The sequence below is a fragment of the Panthera onca genome, chromosome A1 (assembly GCF_046562875.1).
Source record: "Panthera onca isolate mPanOnc1 chromosome A1, mPanOnc1 haplotype 2, whole genome shotgun sequence".
Lineage (NCBI taxonomy): Eukaryota > Metazoa > Chordata > Mammalia > Carnivora > Felidae > Panthera > Panthera onca.
In genome coordinates this window covers 151,423,452-151,443,542 of record NC_138339.1, presented here as the reverse complement: position 1 = coordinate 151,443,542, position 20,091 = coordinate 151,423,452, and the positions used below count along the sequence as shown (strand labels likewise).

The window sequence follows — 20,091 nt, the reverse complement described above, 5'->3', positions numbered from 1 at the left end:
TCTGGTCTCACCGACTTTGTTTGAAGGTGTGCGTGCACGTAAGACCGGGTCCGTAAGGAACGTGTCCTTGTCCCCCGCGCTGCGCCCAGCTCGCCCGCCCAGCTGCTTCGGCTTCGTGCTGCCTGGCTGTTGGTGCCATCTGCGCAGACAGTGTTCCCGCCTCTCCCCAGCCACTGCGCCCTTTCCGACGCCGGGGGCCCCTCTAGGCCCGGGACACCACTGTCCCCGGAAGCTCCGACACCCGCGTCCCAGCCCTGGCCCGAACAGGTCGAAAGTGGCCGCCAAGGAAAACAACCCGCCAGTGCCCCGTGGAGCCGCAGGGGCAGGGCGCGGGCTCCGGGCCACCGCGGGGCCCTGCCCGAGGGGACGGCGGCGGCTTGGGGCCGCTCACTCACCACCAGATCGGGTAACTGCCCAGCGCCTGCTTCAGGCCGTAGAGGAATAAGAAGTATACGAGCAGGGCCATCGCCGGGCGGGAGAGCGCGGAGGGCCGGGAGTCCGCCCCGAGAGCACGGGCGCCGGGGCGGGCCGGGCTCTGGGAGCTGGCGGGCGGCGGTGCTGGGCCCTCCTGCGGCCGCGAGGTGCGCGGGGTGCGCGGGTGTGCGCCGGTGCGCGGGCTCCGAGGGCGGCGCTGCGCCAGGTGGGCCGGCGGCCGGGCGGCGGACCGGGGCCCGGGGCGGCGCGGGCCGGCGGGGGCGGGGCAGCGCCGCGGGGGGCGCCCGCCGGGGCCCGGGCTAGGGCCGGGGCGGGGCGGGCAAGGGGCGGGCGGGGCCCTGGAGCTGGGGCGGCGGCGGCCCCTCCCGTGGCCGCGGGGTGCGCAAGGCGCGCGGGGCGCGCCAGCTCCCAGGGCCGCGCTGTGCCAGATGGGCCGCTGGTCGGGCGGCCGGCGGGGGCTCAGGATGGTGGTCCACAGGCGCCCCTCCCAGCCCCAGGGTCGTGCCTGCCCAGGACTCCAGGGCCGCGCTGCGGTGTGGAGCCCTGTGCGCCCTGCGCTCTCCGTGTGACGCACGGTCCGGCTCTCGCTCCTGCTCCTGCTCTGTAGTGCGCTCTGTCTCTCGCTCTCCAAGTGGCGGGTCTGCTCTTCCTTTCTTCCATCTCCTCGCCAGGGGGGGTCTCTTCGTCCGAGGCCAGTCCCTGGAGCCGCTCCCCGCTGGTCCGCTGGGAACCGAGCTGACCGCGCAGCTCGGCTGCGGAGACCCGCGGTGATGAAGGCGGCCTGCCCTGGGGACAGTGGCTGGGTGGGCGGCCAGGGCATGGGCTCCTGTCTGAAGGTCAGCACTGGGACACGGGCTGTCTGGAGCGTAGGTGTTGACGCCTCCACTTTGTTCTCTGCACCCCACCAGGAAAGAAGACGTCCAGTCCCGGGCGCTTCCTAGCGAGGGCAGGCAGTGCAGCGGGGCATCTCTCGCCCTGGGACCTCCAACCTCTGGGGCGGCCCAGAGCTCCTAGTCTTCCCCAGAAGGGATTTCTGACGACCTAGGTAAGCTTTATGAATTAGCTGATGGGGAAAGGGCAGACCAGAGAGTAAAGAGACCTATCCGAAGTCTCCAGGAGCAGCTAGCCAGTACCCACCGGATAGTCCACTGCAAAGCCCTCCTTGCATATTCTGGGGTATGCCAGAAGGACACCAGGGAACTTTTATTTGGGAGGGGAAGACCCGGTTCCATGTCTCCCCAGCTTCCCCTGGGGAAGCTGGTAACAGGTGAGAGGGCCTGTGCCTGCCAAGCGCCCTGTGGGAGACCTGTAAGTCCCTATGATAGGAATTCATGTCACTGCTGTGGAGTTTAGGGGAGCAACCTGTAGGTAGAAATCCCAACTCCGGGCTCTTTGATGTCTCTTTTCTTGTGGGTCACCTGCTTCTCCCATGAGTCCTCTCCAGCCATGCCTCACCACCTGGCCTGCAGTGTGGGGGCCCCATGGAGAGACCGTGGGGTGTGCATGTGGCCTTTTCTCTGGGCAGAGGTGCCTTAGCGTCCCTCCAGGTGCCCCAATGAGAAACAGAGGCAGGCCAAGCCCACTGCTTGCTGCCCCCACCCACCTTGGTTTCCACATCTGGGAAAAGAGTCAGCCCCAGGGGTGGGTCACCTGGGTGATGGGTCAGGAGTCTTTTCCCATGTATGGAGCGAGAGCCCTTCTCTTTCAAGGAAACTTCCCTGCACACTGCCTTTGGGATCCAGTTAAGTCTGTGCATGCCCGGACCCTCTACTGCACCCCTCCCCTCACCTCCAGTCACCGCAAGCCCCCCACCTGCGGAGGCAAGGAGGAAGATTCTGGAATGAAGTAGGGTGGGTGGGAGGGGAGCTGGCTCACCCGCCTCTGGACTTCCCCTCTGTCTCAGTGAAAATCCCACCCAATTATCGCATTACCGGGGGCCTGGGCTGTGGGAGTGGGGTGGGGGCCCTGCCGAGGCAGCTCCTGCTCCCCCTTGCAGCTGTGGGGCCAGGGGATTAGAGTCCTAATGGGGGGCCCCCAGAGGCTGCTGGCTCTGCACACACAGAGGGGATGGAGCTGGTGGACACAGTCTTCTCATCTGCCAGGCCCCTCTGGGCTCCCTTGGCCACTGGTTTCTCCCTCCTTTGCCTCTTCCCTCTGCTGTGCAGGTGAGTGCAGGGGAGAGTGAGCTGGGCAGCCCTTTCTGATGCAGGGGGAGAGAGTGGGGGAGTTCCTCCGAGGATGTGCATCTTGGCAAGCCTTTGGGCAGGCTGCAGCCTGGTTGAGCAGCTTGATGGTGGCCCTGGGCTGGGGGCTTCGAGAGCCCTTCCTTACCCACCTGTGGTCTTCGCATGCAGAGACCTTGGAGGGAAGGCTTGCCTGGCTTGGCCTCCTGGGTCTGGATGACAGGGGGCCACCAGCCCTCCAGGGATCCTGGGAGACACCAGAGAGGGGGAGTGGGCATCCTCCATGCTCCGGAGTCTGTTTCCCGAGACCCCGGAAGCATGGGGGTGGGGTGGCGTTCTTTCCCACTCCCTGACTTTCAGCGGGAAATTCTGCATCTTGGCATGAGGGTAGAGTCCAGCCTGACAGGTCTTTGCTCTGTGCTGGGGGGTTCTGTGGCACCTGCCAGGGGCCCGCTGGCTCCAGGCCTCCAGCGAGTCCAGGAGCCCGCTGTGGCTGAGGACGGTTTCCTGGCAGCGCCCCCTGCTGTCATGCAGAGGGAACTTCCTTGGCAGACCCCCGCCACAGGGCTGTCGAAGTATTCCCCACTCAGGGATGACCCAGTAGGAAGGATCCCATGGTGGGCTCCCAGAAGCCCCAGGGTAAGCCCCCAGGGGAAGAAGGCACTGTCCCAGGAGGTCTGGAAGGCCAGCTGAGAGGGCAGTTTGCTTAGTGAGGTAGTGAGCTCCCTGTCAGTGGTGGTATTTGAACCCCCTGTGTCAGGTGTCAGTCCTTCCTGTCCTCGGAGGGGAGGACCAGACTGCAGACCTGCTTACTTGCTTCCTGGAGCCCTGGAGCCTGTGGTTGTGAGCTCAGGAGGACCTGGGATCCTGCCCCATGCACGGGTCACCCAGGGACAGCTGCTTGTCAGGTGGAGACTTTCTGTCCCTCATCACCATTTACAGAACCCAGGCCAAGAGAACAACCTGATGGTGTGGCTTAGCAAGTGACTTGGTCCAGATAACAAATGTAGTAATCAGTAGGTCTTTGAAAAAAGTACGGTTTGTAAGTCATTCTCCCATGACTGCAGTTATGTGGGGAGGTGGTGAGGCCCCTCATGTCACCAGCACCTCCTCTTTATCACAGTAGCAGCCAGGAACCCAGCGGAGGCAGCATGTATCTCTCCCACAGATGAGGCTACTGCTGTGTGTCTGTGAGCATGGAAAACACCCCCCCCCCAACACCCTCGGGGATTTGCTGGCACACCCCTGGGTGCCTTGGCACACAGTTTGGGAACAGGGCTCTACTGACAGCAGCGGGGGCAGGGGGAGGGGGAGGTCCGCTGTCACCACTGGCCCACAGTTTCCCTCTTATGTTGTGTTCTAAAAGCCTTTCCTCCCCAGCCCAGATCTGAGTCAAATGTTCACTCCCTCTTGGTTTCCAGAAGGTCCCTGTAAAGGTAAGCTTTCACATCAGATGACTTGTCTGAGACTGTTTGAGTACAGTGATGATGCCACATGCTCTGGGGGCCTGGTCCCCCACTGTCCCAGGAAAGGACCCCAAGGAGGCTCAGGGCGGTGTACCACCAACTTCCCCTATGCTCCAGAGGGACTCCAGGCAGGTCAGGGTTCTCTGTGGATTACATATGCCACAAAAGTAAGGCCCTCCAGATCTGAATGTCAGTGGTGGGACTCAGGGCCTCGAGGCAGGGAGAGAAGCCAGGACGGGGTGGAGAGGGGGTGGTGGGTTGTGTTCTTGCGGGGAGCACCCATGGTCCCTGGGGCTCGTCTCTGTGCCTGGGCTCCTGGGAGATGGGGCAGACCTTCTGAGAACCCACCCATCTGTCTCAAGTTACCCTCCACAGTGGGCACTCCACCCCAGCCGACACTGGAGCCCTGGGTCAGCTCCTTCTTGCACAGAGGAACCGGGCTCAGGGCAGTGACAGGGGACCCAGGGGTGTCTGGACCCCTCCTCCAGACACCTCCAATGCCTTTCTGCTGGGGGATCACCAGCCTGCACCTCTGGGGCATTCCATGGAAGGCCGCCATCAGGCTCAGAGAATGTGTGTCCCCCACAGCCCAGACCCCCCTGTGCATTCTGGGGTGTGCAGCCCTAGCTCATGCGTCTTACTCCGTGGGCACCCCAGACTCCTGCCTCTGCTCCACTTAGGACATGGCCACCTAGCAGGCGTGGCTGACACTGTGCTTGCCAAAGCTTGCGTTATTCTTGAGTCCACTGTCCCCGGTCACTCTGACAGACAGAAGTGGCCTCATGATGTTGGAATTTGGAGGGCAGGGGTGGGGGGAAGGGTGGAATCTTGGAGTCATAGAAGCGGGGCGCCAAGTTCTAGGTCCCCAAGTAGCCACGCTGTGAATTCTCCGTGAAGGAGTACATTTGCTCCTGATGTGCTGGCATCTCCCAGCCACAAAGTCATGGGGCCCAGAGCAGCTGGAAATAGAGCCATTGAATCCTGGCATCATATGATTCCCAAAGCAGGGAGCCACGGCTGCAGAGTCTTAGACCCATAAAAAAACAGAATGTGGGGGTACAAATAAGCATGGCAGTCCTGTCATCACCACTGTGTGCGCGCTGTAAGTCAGCTGCCCTGGGGTCTGGACCTCTTTGGGGTCTCACTCACCTGCCAGATGCCGAATTTAGCCCAGCCTCCCTGCCCAGGGTGCTACCGGGTTGCACAGCCGCGCTTCTGGGCCGACAGCGCCACCATGTGGAAACGCTAAGCAAGGTAGTGTGGTCCGGAAACCAGGGTTCGCTTGCGGATTCCCCCGCCTGCAGGCCTCTGGGCTCAGCTGCGGGTGGGGCAGGCCCAGCCCCTCCTCAGTCCTCAGCATTCCTGCCTCCCCCACCCCCCTCGAGTACAGATCACTCTCCTCCTGGTAACCAGTGCCCACAGCCCTGGCTAGTCTGCATTGGGTGCAGCTGGAAAACTGCTTGATTCCCAGACAACTCGAGATGTGGTGTCACTATCCCTCAGGGCATGAGTCACCGCTCAGGCCCCAGGGGTCAAGATTGAAGCTCTTGGGGTGGGCGTTCAGAGTGTCAGGGCCTCGTTAGTGGCACCCTTCCTGTGCTGCCCATGACCTGCCCACGGTCTGTGATTCCCTTGACACCAAGACCCTCACTCCTTCTGTGCACCCTCAGTGCCACCTCCGGTTCCATCAGCAAAAGCAGGGGGAAGCATGCACCCCTCCACGCCCCTCCTTGGTCTGAAGAGGCTGGATGTCACCTCCCCACACCTCTCCAGTGGGCATTGTGGGTCAGAAGGGGTGAGCAGGGCAGGCCAGGGTCTCCACTGGCCACTCCTTCCATTTTGCTGCATTGGGATGTGGTGCCGTGTATCCTGCAAAGCTCCATCCCTGCCTTCCTGCTCTGCAGCCCACCCGCTCCACCCCCCGCCTCCCCAGCTTCCCCATCAAGTAGCTTCTCTCCTGCTCTAGGGGACAGCATTTCCACCAGTCCAGCTGGCCCAGGAGAGTCAGCAAAGCCTGTATTCCCATGTCCTGACGCCACAACCATCTCCTGTCTCTGAATCTTCCACCTGCCCTACAGCCCAGCTCCTTCCTCTTAGGCTACAGGCTAGATGCTACCTCAAGTGGAACTATGTTTTCGCATTTCCACTTCCATTCCTTGTGGCTACTATGTAGAAATAATACTGATTTTACTGCATTGAACTTCCACCCTTCCTAAACTCACTTGCTAGTTCTAGTAGTTTCCCCCCCACCTCCATAGATTCTGTAGGGTTTTCTAGACAGACATGCTGTCATCTGTCAATAGAGACCCTTTTACGTCTCACTTTCAACTCTGGATATATTTCATTTCTTTTTCTTGCCTTATTACATTGGCTAGAAATGCCAGAACAGTGCTGAATTAAAGTGGTGAGGGTCAATACCTAGTTTTGCTCTTGATTTTGGGGCACAAGCATGTAGTGTTTCATTTAAGTATGATGTCAATGGTAGTTTATATATATATATATATATATATATATATATATATATATGTATAGATGCCCTTTATCAGGTTGAGGAAGTTCCCTTGTCTTCTTAGTGGGCTGAGTTTTTATCCAAATGTCAGAATTTGTCAGTTGATTTTCTGCATCTGTTGAGACAATTGATACTTTGTATTATTTTGGTCTGTTAAAATACCAAATTGCATTAATTGATATTTAAATATCAAGCCAACCCTGCATTCCTCGAATAAATTCCATTTGCTCGTGATGTACTGTCCTCTTTATATATTGTTCAATCAAACCTTAGTTAAGGTTTTTTGAATCTGTGTTCATGAGGGATATTGGTGTGGTATTTTCTTTTCTTATAATATATGAGTTTGGAATCAGGATAATTCTGGCCACATGGACTATCCATGAATATTAAAAACTCATTAGTGTTCTAGAAGAGTTTGTGGAGAATTGTTAGTATTTTTCTTGAATATTTGGTAAAACATGCTGATCAGCACTCAGGGATGATTTGAGGGAGCACTCTGCAGATCATGGGAGTGGTGTGCACACAGTTCTGTCATCTCTGCTGCTCTGTCTTGTGAACTCCAGCCAATCTGTATTCCTCCACTCCCAACTGTGTCCCCTTAGCTCCATGAAGTCTGAGGACTCCTGCTGGGTCATCCTCCCTCTGGCAGTGGGGACTCTCCCAGTTGGCCTGGCACTTGTAGGGCTCAGCTTGTTGTTTCCCCTCTTTTAGGGATAACTGCCCAGCATGTTTTGACCCTTACTCTCTGTAGTTTCACATATTTTTCTCATCACTTTTCTGTTCTTTGTTGTGGTTGTTTTATATAGGAAGGCAAGTCCATTCCCTATTCCTCTGTGTCAGATAGAAGCAAAAGTCTTCGTGCCAGTCATCTTGACTCATTTGGTTTTCATCTGGATTTTTTCTAGACATTTATGTACCTTCTTATTTTGAGGTATCTGGGTGTTTTACACATGGTCTCATTGATATTTTTGCCTTCTTTTTTGTTTGTAGAAGTTCTTTATACATCATGGATGCAAGTCCTGTGTGTGTGTGTGTGTGTGTGTGTGTGTGTGTGTGTGGTTTCATGAAATTTTCCCACAGTGTAGAACTACCACTATAATCTTATGAAACTACTCTACCACCTCAAAAAACTCCCTATATGATTCCTTTTGTCCATAACCCCTGGAGACCACTGATGTATTCTCCGTTCTCAATAACGTTGTCCTTCTGAGAATGTCCTATAAATGGAATCATGTGGCATGTGACTCTTTGAGACTGTTTTCTTTCACACAGCATAATGTTTTTGAGCTTCATTCACATTGTTGAATTTATCAATAGTTCATTTATCAATAGTTCATTCCTTTCTGCTACTGGGGAGTATTCCAACATAAGGAGGCACCATGTTTGTTGACCCATTTACCCATTCTCTTGTTAAAGGACATCTGGGTTTTTACCAGTGTTTGGCAATCATGAGTAGGGATGCTATTAACTTTAGTCTGCATGTTTTTTTGTGTGAACAAAAGTTTTGTTTCTCCCAGGAATAAATATCTAGGAGTTTTACAGACTGGCTGCACAATTTTGCATATAATGACACATATATGTCTCACCAGCAACATAGAAATTCCGGATACTCCACATTCTTGTTACACTTTGCATTTTATTGGCAGGGACTTTTTTTTTTAATCTTAGCTGACTTAATAGTTAATGGGTATGTAATGATTGTCTATTGTGGTCTTCATGTTTATTTTCCAATGGCTGATGTTGGTGAGCATCTTTTCATGGATCACTTTACCTTTTGTGCATCCTCTTTGGTGATGTATGTTCTCAAATTTCTTACCCATTAAAAAATACTTTGTATTTAAAAATAACTAGATCCACACACACAAAAATACATAAAGTTTCCATGTACCTTCATTTGCTTTCCCTCCTTGGTATATGTTACATAATTACAGTACAATGTCAAAAGCATGGAATTGGCATTGGTATGATGTATGTTTATGGCTTTTCTCCTCTACATGTCATTTACTGCCACCACAACCAAGCTATGGACCTCTTCCACCACCATAGAGCTCTCCCTCAGATTACCTATTTAGAGAGTCATCCACCCCTGCCCTCAAATTCCTACCCTGGCACCATGCATCTATTTTTCATCTCTATAATTTTGTCATTTCACAAAGGTTGTACACATTAAATCATACAGAATGTGACCTGTTCAGATTGGCTTTTTCACTCAGTATAATGTCCTTGAGATCCATCTTAGTTGTTGTGTGGACCAAATGTTATTTTATTTTTGTATTGGTAGGTACTACATTTAATGGGTGTGCTAGAGATTGATTAGGCATTCACCTAGATATTTTGGTTGTTATTTTAGCTATTACAAATAAAGTAAGCCATTTATATTTAATGTAATTGTTGATATGTTGTGGTTTATATCTGACATTTTATTTTTCGTTTCCTGTTTGTTCCCTCTGTGTCTCTGTTTTCTTTTACATACATTCCTGTGGGTTACTTGAACACATTTTAGAATTCCACTTTAGTTTATCTACAGTGCTTTTGTGTTTTTTTGTGTGTTTTTGAAATAATTTAGAATTTTAATACAGTTCTTTCACATATGAGTAAAATGAGTCTTGCTAATAAAACCAAATACAAATGAGTTTTAAAAATCATATTCTCTACTGTGCTTTTGAGTAGAGCTTTACTTATGACTTTGTAAAGCTTTTTTACTGGTTGGTCTATGTATTATATTTTGTGTATGTAACACACAGTCTACTGGAGTTTGAGTACAAGGTAGAAAACTTCCATCCCTTTGCCAGATATTTTACCAGTTCAAGAACATCCTTTCGTCATCTTTCATTTATAACATCATCATCTTAAACATTTCCTTCTACAGACTGTGAGAATCACACAAAACAGTGTTCTAATTTTTGCTTAAACCATCAAACACAATTTAAAAAACTTAAGAGGGGGAGGGAATCCTATTGTATTTACCTACATTTTTAGTCTTTCTTCTTCCATAATGTTCCTTGATTCCTTCTTTCATCATTTCCTTTCTGTTCCATGAACTTTTTTTTAAAATTTTTAATCTTTATTTATTTTTGAGAGAGAGAGAGAGACAGAGCATGAGCAGGGGAGGGACAGAGAGAGAGGGAGACACAGAATCTGAGGCAGGCTCCAGGCTCTGAGGTGTCAACACAGAGTCTGACACTGGGCTTGAACTCACCCACTGCAAGATCACGACCTGAGCCGAAGTCAGATGACTGAGCCACCCAGGTGCCCCTCCATGAACTTCTTTTAACTCTCCTTTCAGAGCAGGTGTAATGGGGACACATTCTCTTCATTTTCCTCCCCCTGGATTGACTTCAGTCTCTCTTCATTACAGGATTTGGCTGACCATAGAATTCGAGGTTGACAATTCTTTTCTTTCTTTTGAAAAATATGCCACTTCCTTTGGTTTCCATGGTTTCTGATGATAAATACACCACAATTCGAATGGTTTTCCCTGGTCAGTAAGGTGTCGCTTTCCTCTTGATCTTTTCAAGATTTTTTCTTTGTCTTCAGTTTTCTCAAGTTTGACCGTGACGGTCCTGCTGTGCATTCTTCCCATTAATCTTGCTCAGCTTCTTGAATCTGTAGGTTTAAGTTTTTAAAAAAATTTTTTTTAATGTTTGAGAGAGGGATGGAGGGAGGGAGAGAGAGACAGGCAGAGAGAGAGAGAGAGAGAGAGAGAGAGAGAGAGAGAGAGAGAATGAGAGTTGGGGAGAGGCAGAGAGAGAGGGAGACACAGAATCCGAAGCAGGATCCAGGCTCTGAGCTGTCAGCGCAGAGCCCAACACGGGTATCTAACCCATGAGCTGTGAGATCATGACCTGAGCCAAAGTCTGCCACCCAACCAACTGAGCCACCCAGGCGCCCCTGTAGGTTTAAGTCTTTTACCAACTTTGGGAAATCTTTCCCACCCTGGCCATCTTTCTCCTGTCCTTCCAGGATTCCAGTGACACAGGAGAACTTCTGCCGTCCACGGGTCCTTTGGCTCTGCTCTTTTCTTTTCTTTCTGATGTTCAGATTGGGTGGTTTCCATTGTGCTGTCTTCGCATTCCCTGAGTCTTTTATCTTTCCTCTCCATTCAGCTGTGAAGCCCACACTTTGATATTTTTATTTAGTTGCATTTTTAAGTTCTAAAATTTCTATTTGGTTCTTGTTTATATCTCCTATGTTTCGTCTGACAGTTTCTTTTCCCCCCATTTATTTCGAGTGTATTTGTAATTGCTTGTGAAGCATTTTTCTGACGGCTTCATTAAATTCCTTGTCAGATAAGTTCAATGCCTGTGTCATTTCGGTGTCCATTGATTATCATTCAGGTGGAGGATTTCCTGGTTCTTGGCAGCATGAGTATAGGGTGTCACATTGAAGTCTGTTGTGCAGGTCTGCTGTGACACCAGCCAGAGGGGAAGGGGCTGATCAGTGATCACCACCTCACTGATCCCAGGGGACAGACATAGTACCTCACCATGCTCCCCCTGCACCTCAGGGATGAGGTGTGGGCTCATAACTCCCCGGGCACTGATCTTCCATATCATCTTCTTACACAGCGTGTCCTGCTACTCCTGCTTCAGTTGGTGATGGTGTCTGGTGGCTTTTGTTGTGGGATGTTTGGCATTTCAGGTCTGTGCTCCTTTGGGGGTGCAAGCTCCCTGTTGAGTCAGATGAACTGGGGAGGCCAGAACCAGCTCTGGTCTGGGTCGATCCATAAGTCTAAGAAGATGGCATAGATTGAGCCCCAGAGCACTAGGCCCAGGGCCCACAAAACTCTGTGAGCCACTGTTCCTGCTGTCACTCCATACTCTGGTGTGGCAGGAATTGACACTCAGGGAAACGCAAGACCAGGGGCCCCTGCTGAGGTCCCTGGGCCCAACCCACCATGTTTGTGTCTTCCCCACCAGAGCTTTCAGGTGGCCCTGAGATAAGTTATATAGAGACACCAGAACCAGGGTCAGGATCCACAACTGGTGTCTGTGTCCAAGGGGCAGGTTGAGAAATGGGCGGAGCCAAGATCAGACATAAGAAATGATCCTCCTACTGAGGATAAAACCCAATATATAAGACCACCACAGGCACCCTTATATAGCAAGACATCCTTGAGTGCATTGGCTTACCTATGCAGAGCACAGGAGGAAGCAGGGGCACCTGGTACTGTGCTGGGTGATTCTGAGAGCATCTGTGAGACAGAGCAGCTCTGGGTCATGAGCCATCAGTAACTGGGGCCCTGGAAGTCTTCGTGGGGGTGGGGCAGGGTGGGTGCTGGAGGGAGGGAGTGGTCCTCAAGTTCTGGTCGCTTGGAGGTGGGCAGTGCAGCCTGGGGATAAACCTTATTCCCAAGGCCTCTGTCTGTGGGAACCCTAAGTGAAAATCATCATGGAAAGTCAAGTTGTGAAGGAACCCCTTGACCGAAGCTTGGCTCAGGTGTTTGAATTTTCTGTTGGCATGTAACAAATCAGCACAAGGCCAGCCAATCACCAGACTAACGTATCACATCAGTCTGTAGATGGAGTCTGGGCACAGTGTGGCTAGGTCCTCTGCTCTGCATCTCACCAGGCAAAACCAAGGACGTGGGCAGCCTATGTCTTCATCTGGGGGCTGGACTGGGGAAGGAGCTGCCTTGAATCCCCCTGCATCATTGGCAGAACTGTGTCCTTGTGGTTCTAGGGCTGAGGTCCCTGTTGTCTCACTGCTGTTGGCTGGGGACTGCTCTCAGGAGCTAAGAACCATCCTTGTGTCCTTGTGCTCCTGGCCTTTGACACTCCTCCAATATCTGTGACCTCCAGGAGGAGTGGTCCCAGGTACAGGGTCACCTCATTGAGCCAAGCCCACCTGGATATTCAGCCTTTTCATTTAAAAAAAATTTTTTTTAACATTTATTTATTTTTGAGACAGAGAAAGACAGAGAATGAACAGGGGAGGGGCAGAGAGAGAGGGAGACACAGAATCCGAAACAGGCTCCAGGCTCTGAGCGGTCAGCACAGAGCCCGACGCAGGGCTCGAACTCACGAACTGTGAGATCATGACCTGAGCCGAAGTCGGACGCTTAACGGACCAAGCCACCCAGGCGCCCCTATTCAGCCTTTTCAAAGTCAGCTGGTCAGTAACCTGACCCCCTTACACTTACAGGTTCACCCTGAGTGAAGGGTTTGGGTTTCTGCAAGGGGTGCACATCCAGACTTGGGAATCTCGGAGACACCCTGGAACACTGCCTACAACTCTGGGTTTGGAAACCAATGCTGCTTGCCTGGGTCAGAGCGATGCATGGGGCTTCAGTCTCTCAGGCAAGAGAGAGTGGTGGTTTCAGACTGTGAGGTCCCAGTTTCTATGAGTTTGGGGGGCAAGGCTTCTCAGAGCAGGTCCCCCTGTGCATGGACATGCAGATCCACAGGCTCACGGTGGCCTCTCCCTTAGTGATGCTGCGTCCATGTGTGCCTATCCTGGTGGGGTTCTGTGGCTGCTGTGCAGTGCGTTGTCTGTTACTGGTGTCCTTGGTGTCTGGAATCCAGGGCTGACTTTGCAAGATGGGGGTTGCAGCCCATTCTAATCTGCCATGCCAGCGACTGTTTTCTGTCAGTTCTATCCTTGATGCCAGTGACCAGTGCGACACCTCACGCATCACATTGCTGGTGCTCCCATCTGAGCCAAGCAAGGGCAGCCCAGCCTTGGCGCCACCCGGCTCTCTGCGTCCCTGCAGGGCTGGCTGGAGCCTCCCCTGTTCCTTCTTCCTTGCTTGCGCTGCAGTCCGATCTTAGTGTGACAGCCTGAACGACCCCACCTTAGGCCCCTGAAGTGCATGCCTGCTCTGCCTTCTTGGTGTCTGACTCGCCCCTTGTCCCAGCCTCACTCACCTCCCCACTGACCTCCAGCATGCTGTGTGCCCCACCCCAAGGCTGCTCAGAGCTCAGCCCTCACCATCTTCTGGGCTGGAGCACATGCCACTGTCCCAGTGAAGCTGTCTCTAACCTGGTTCCCCCGGACCCCTGATGACTTTTCCCTGATTTAAGTGTCCTTGGGCTCTTCCCCTCCCTGTCATTCGTGTACCTGCCCGTCAGTCTGTATGCTCATCTATGGATCTGTCTGCCTATCACCTATCTTCTATTATCTATCATCTGTCTATCTATCTATCTATCTATCTATCTATCATCTATCTATCCATCCATCATCTATCTATGTATCTAATCGATCATCTATGTATCTATCTAATCTATCATCTATCATTCTATATTATCTATCCATCCATCCATCCATCCATAATCTATCATCTATGTATCTATTTAATCTATCAGCTATGTGTTTAATCTATCAGTCTATATTATCTATCTATTCTATCTAATGTATGTATATTATCTATGTATCTATCTAATCTATCATCTATCCTTCTATATTATCTATCTATCCATCTATCATGTATTATCTGTCTATCTAATCTATCATCTATCAATCTATATTATCTATCTATCTATCTATCTATATCATCTATCTATCTAATCTATCACCTATCTATCTATATTATCTACATCTATGTATCTATATATCTATTATATTTCTATCATCCATCATCTATCTCTTATCTATTTTCTATGTATCTATGTATCTATATATTTCTACCTATCATCTATGTATCTATGTATTTATTATCTATCTAACCTATCTATATTATCTATCTCTCTAACATATCTATATTGTCTATCATCTGTCTCTCTCTCTATCATTTGTCAACCTATCTGTCATTTATCTATCACCTATTGATCTGTCTGTCATCTGTCACTTAACTACCTACCTCCTGTCTGTCTGTCCACCTATCTGATTTATTATCTGTCTTCCCATATAGAATGTAAGTCTCAAAAGGACAAAATTTTGCCTGCCTGTTCCCTGCTCTATCGCCGGTACCTGGCAGAGCTCGCAGCCCTTAGTGTGTGATAAATCTTGGTCAATGAAGTGAACGAATGCATCTGAAGCAGCACTGACCAGAGGGAGGCCCTGATGGGCATGCTCTGTGCATGTGCTGCCCACTGCAGGAGCTGTTGGCTGCATCAGCTTCCTCGCACCTGAGATGTGGCCGGGGCAGCTGAGGACCTCAGCGCTTCGTGGCAGCTAATTTTAATTAATTTTGGCTTGCATTTAGGTAGCCACCTGCCAGCTTGAAGGTGTTTGTGGAGACGTGGTGGGTAAGCAGCACCTACTGAAGACCCAGTGTCACCACGAAGGTCATGCCAGCACTGTCCCACCACAAAGCACATGCCAGCACTTTTTTGCCATTACCCCTTGGGATTCAGCTCTGCTGGTAGCCCACACATGGACTGCCTGGACTCCTCCCCAGCCCTGCAGGAGGGCACTTCATCTCCTGTGTTGTCACACGCATACCTGGTGGAAACCCCCAGCTTTGTGGGCACCATGGGTACACCTGTCAGACTTCTGGGGCCCACGTATGGCTTGTGACAGGTGCACAGGACACGGCCAAGTGTGGGATTGCTGAGCCTCAGCTGAGCGAGGTGTCCAGAGATCTCTGTCCCTGAGGTCTGAGGTCCCGGGTCCAAGCACAGTCACCCTCAGCTGGCTTTGGTGAGACAATGCTTGGCAGGCTTCCAGGACTTTCCATCAGAGCACAGGCTCAGAGAAGAGCGGGGTCTCCACACATTCCCGATGCTGGCGGGCAGACAACCCGTCTGCGTCTTACCCTCCTGGCATGCTGTGTAATAGAGAACCTCAGAACGTCAGCTCAGACGCCCAGGCTTCACGCTTTGCAGGTGGGCAGGTGAGGCCTCCAGGCCTACGGACAGATGCAGCAGAGCGTGTGGCCTGGGCTGTGCCCCCTCCACCTTCCTCCCTTGGATCAGGGCCCCTCAGTGGCCTCAGTTTACCCAAATCACCTCTTTACAGGCTGTCTCCAAACATGGTCATACTCTGAGGTCCTGGGAGTTGAGGCGCCCACATATGGATTTCGGGGCAGCGATCCAGCCCACGGCTGCCTCTGTGGACTCCAGCTGTGTTCTCAGCTGGGGGGTCTGCTGGACCCCACCCTGACTACTCTCTAGAACCCTGGACTCCCTCATCTGTTTTCTTTCTTCCAGAAGTCTGCTGTAATCTCTGCCCGGCTTCTCCTGAAGACTGTCCCTTGGGCCTTATATGTTCTCATTCATTTATGATCATTTTAGTGAGGTCTGGGGGAGGAACAAATCGATGTGTGAGCTCCAAGGCTATTTTTTTTTGTTTTGTTTTGTTTTGTTTTGTTTTGTTTTTAACGAGAAGTTTCCTTGTATCTCTAAACAGTTAAAATTTCCTGGAAACATTGTCTGAACACAGATCTCCTCTGGGGGACATTTATAATGCTTGTAATTTTGTACCATTGCGAGTACTGCTTCAGCCACCATATCCGTCCAGAGTGTGCATGTCTGTTATTTTTCTAGCATAAATGCCTAGAACCTGGGCCAATGCTTTGACGAGGCTGAGACTTCGGAGGTCTATTGCCAGATGCCTTACAGACACGTGCAACATTTTGCTCTGGGACCACTGACGTTTCCTTCTTATGCTTAAGAAGGGCTTTCTCACCCTGAAATCAACAGAAAGGTGTGTATTTCACTCTCACTGGGTTATAGTTTCTTACACCTTCTGAGCACTGTTTATGGGGATGTGACTTTCTCTTTTTCAAGTAGTTAATTCCTTCCTTTTATTTATTTACTTATTTACTTCAATTCCAGGATCTTCAAGTGTTTTTTTTTTAAGTTTTTAAGTTTATTTTTTATTGTGAGAGAGAGAAAGAACATGTGCACATATGAGCAGGTGAGGGGCAGAAAGAGAGAGAATCCCAAGCAGGCTCCATGCTGTCAGTGCAGAGCCCCATGCAAGGCTCAAACTTATGAACTGTGAGATCACAGGTCTAATCTTAACCGCCTGAGCTACCCAGGCACCTCATTCATTCCCTGTAAATTGGGTTTTGTTCAGGACTGCCCCCTGCTGGACGCTTATGGGTCCTCCCTCCTCCAGCTGGCTGAACGCAGGACCACAGGCAGCCCTGGGGTTGGACTGGCTGGACAGCCCGGTGGACCGGCTGCTGGGTAAGGCTCACAGGGACGACCGTCATGTCAGGACAGTCCTGCTGTTGTGACAACAGTGACACAACCAACAGCCTCCCTCATGGGCTCTGGGACAGCCACACCAGTCCTCACTGAAGGACATCTTTCTCATCAAAATGTAGACATCATAGTTTAAAATTTTTTTTTAATTTTTTAAATTTATATCCAAATTAGTTAGCATATAGTGCAACAATGATTTCAGGAGTAGATTCCTTAATGCCCCTTACCCATTTAGTCCATCCCCCCTCCCACACCCCCTCCAGTAACCCTCAGTTTGTTCTCCATATTTGAGTCTCTTCTGTTTTTTCCCCTTCCCTGTTTTTATGTTATTTTTTCTTCCCTTCCCTATGTTCATCTGTTTTGTCTCTTAAAGTCCTCATATGAGTGAAGTCATATGATACTTGTCTTTCTCTGACTGACTAATTGCACTTAGCATAATACCCTCCAGTTCCATCCACGTAGTTGGAAATGGCAAGATTTCATTCTTTCTGATTGCTGAGTAATACTCCACTGTATATATATACCACTTCTTCTTTATCCATTCATCCATCGGTGGACATTTGGGCTCTTTCCATACTTTGGCTATTGTTGATAGTGCTGCTATAAACATGGGGGTGCATGTGTCCCTTCAAAACAGCACACCTGTATCCCTTGGATAAATGCCTAGTGCAGTTGCTGGGTTAGGGAAGTTCTATTTTTAGTTTTTTGAGGAACCTCCAAACTGTTTTCCAGAGTGGCTGCACCTAGACATCATAGTTTGAGCAGAGACAAATGACTCAGAGATGCACTCACGTTTGTGAGATTTGGCCCCACACAATTTTTGGAGTTGGTTACCCAGCTCTGTGCAGCTGCTTGTTTGGAAACCCAGGTAGGCAGAGGGAACGGGGCAGTGGAGGTGTCCCTGCAGGACGCGCTGTTGACCGTGGCATGACGGTCAGCACACATGGTGGGAGCAGGGGGCCTTGCTGACTAGGCTGCACGTTCTCCTCCACGCACCTGTCCTGAATCACATGCAGAGCAGTCCTGGGGGTCCAGGCCCCTGAACTTGCTGGAGGAAGTTGCAGGAAATGCAAGTCCAGTGACTTTGGAGTCAGGGCTCCACAATGGAGGGGCTGCTCAGTGCCCCTCAGCTGCTGGCATCTGCCCCCCACTGCTGACCTCAACAGCCACCCCCTCCCCAGCCTCAGAGGAGCCTGCAAAGCCTCAGAGCCTGGTGGGTTCTGGTTCAGGGTCTGGCCCTGGGGAAGGGCTCAGCATGGCCTGTTTGTCCGCATCCTCCCTTGTGGGGGGATCAGCCACAGGGATCAGGGGGACCTGATGAAACACGGAAGCCTTGGGGTCAGAGCTCTCTGGGGTCAGTGCGGCAGAGGGGGTATAGAGTGAACAGCTTGGATGAAGGATCCACATACCCCCAGGCCCTCCAGGGAGCCTGCAGCTAGGGTGGGAGTCCCAGTCATGGGGTGGGGACTTCTGGGATGGGGCACTGGCCCCTACATGCAAATAGCTCCCCTTCTGCTGAGTCCTGACCCACAGTGTGGGTGTGAATGTCTTCTCAGTCCCAGTGCCTGCCCAGCTTTCTCTGCTGGTCTGGGGGTGAAGGTCAGTACATGCCTACCAACCCAGGACCATATCCTGAGTGGCACCATCCCTGACAGCAGTACTAACAATATGATAGAAATGAAATGCTTTCTCAAATCAGGTTTTGCCATCAAGTCAGGGCATGGACTATTTCTGCTTTAGTTACAAATGTGGACATGTATGTTCTGATTTCCCTTGAGACTCGGACCCATGGATTATTCACAAGTATGCATCTTAGTTTCCAAGCATTTGGACAATTCCCTGATGTCTTTGTGGTATTGATTTCCAGTTTGACTTCACTGTGGCCAGAGAAGACACCCTGTATGATTTCAGCTCTTTCAAATTTGGTGAGGTTATGTCACACCCCACGGTATGGTCTATCTTGGCAGATGTCCCATGATATTTGCAAGGAGTAAATGGTCTGCTGCTGTTGGGTGGTGTTAATCAGACTGTTTGGTCAATGGGCTTGCTGATTTTCTATCTAGTAGCTTGATCACCTGCTCACAGAGGCTGAGGTCCACAGCTACAAGGTGAGTTTGTTTACATCTCCTTTCAGCTCTAACAATTTTTACCTTGTGGATTTTGAAGCTCTGTTGTTTGGTGTGTACACATTCAGGAGGGAAAAGGAAAATAGAACATATCAGAACATGTGGGGTGCAGCAAAAGCAGTGCTGAGAGGGAAATTTATAGCACTGAGTGCTCACATCAGAAAATAGGGCAGGTTTCAAGGCAATATTGTCAATTACTGCTTCAAGGAAGTGGAAAGGGGGAGCAAAGTAAAACCAAAGCAAGAAGAATGAAGGAAATAATAAAATTAAGAGCAGAAATGGATGAAATTGGAAACAGGAAAATAGAGAAATCAATGAAACAAAAGCTGGCTCTTCAAAAAACTCCGTCATGTTTATAAACCCCTGGCAAGACTAAAGAAGTTAAAATGGGGGAAGACACAAGCCACCAAGATCAGGACATCAGGACAAGAGGCATCACTACAGACCCCAGGACATCACAAGGATCATGAGGCAATGCTACAAACAACATTATGCTAAAAAAGTCAACAAGTTAGAAGAAACAGGACCAATTCCTCTCAAACTATAGATTACTGAAACTCAACCAAGATGAAAGAAATCACCTGGATAGTCCTATAATTTTTTTTTAATGGTGTAAATAAAAAGCTCCTTAAAAAAAAAGAAGTCTCCATTACCCAGTGGTTTCATTGAAACTTTTATCAAACATGTAAGGAAAAAACATCAATTTTATACAATTTCTTTTTTTTAAACATTTATTTATGAGACAGAGAGATACAGAGCATGAATGGGGGAGGGTCAGAGAGAGAGGAAGACACAGAATCCAAAGCAGGCTCCAGGCTCTGAGCTGTCAGCACAGAGCCTGACGTGGGGCTCGAACTCAACAGACCGCGAGATCATGACCTGAGCCAAAGTCAGACGCTTAACCGACTGAGCCACCCAGGCGCCCCTACAATTTCTTCTAGGAATATAAAAGAGATGGAAATAGACCCCAACTCATGTTAGGAAGCCAGTATTATCCTGTCTGATGCCCAAACCTGGCAAAGGTACAAAAAAGGAGAAAACGACAGACTAATAACCCTTAAGAACTTAGAAGCAAAATTCTCAGCAAACTATTAGCAAACCAAATGTAGCAATGTTCAAAAAGAATTATATACTATGGAAAGTGGGATTCACTTCAGATGTGCAAGTCTTGGTCCACATTTGAAAATGAACGTCTGCAATCAATCACACCCACAGTCTATAGGAGAGAAATCATATGATTGTATTGATTGATGAAGAAAAGGCATCTGAAAAAAATCCAAC

General features: G+C 50.3%; 1 protein-coding gene across 1 annotated transcript in view; it reads right to left on the bottom strand.

Annotated features, from left to right (window-relative positions):
• WNT3A (Wnt family member 3A) overlaps nucleotides 1-616 on the bottom strand; it is a 43,275-nt gene extending 42,659 nt beyond the window's left edge. Inside the window, exon 1 of the mRNA XM_060636515.3 lies at nucleotides 396-616. Within this exon, the coding sequence (XP_060492498.1) occupies nucleotides 396-466 (71 nt within the window). The 5' untranslated portion in view covers nucleotides 467-616. The remainder of the gene's footprint in view (nucleotides 1-395) is intronic.
• Between the last annotated feature and the right edge of the window lie 19,475 nt (nucleotides 617-20,091).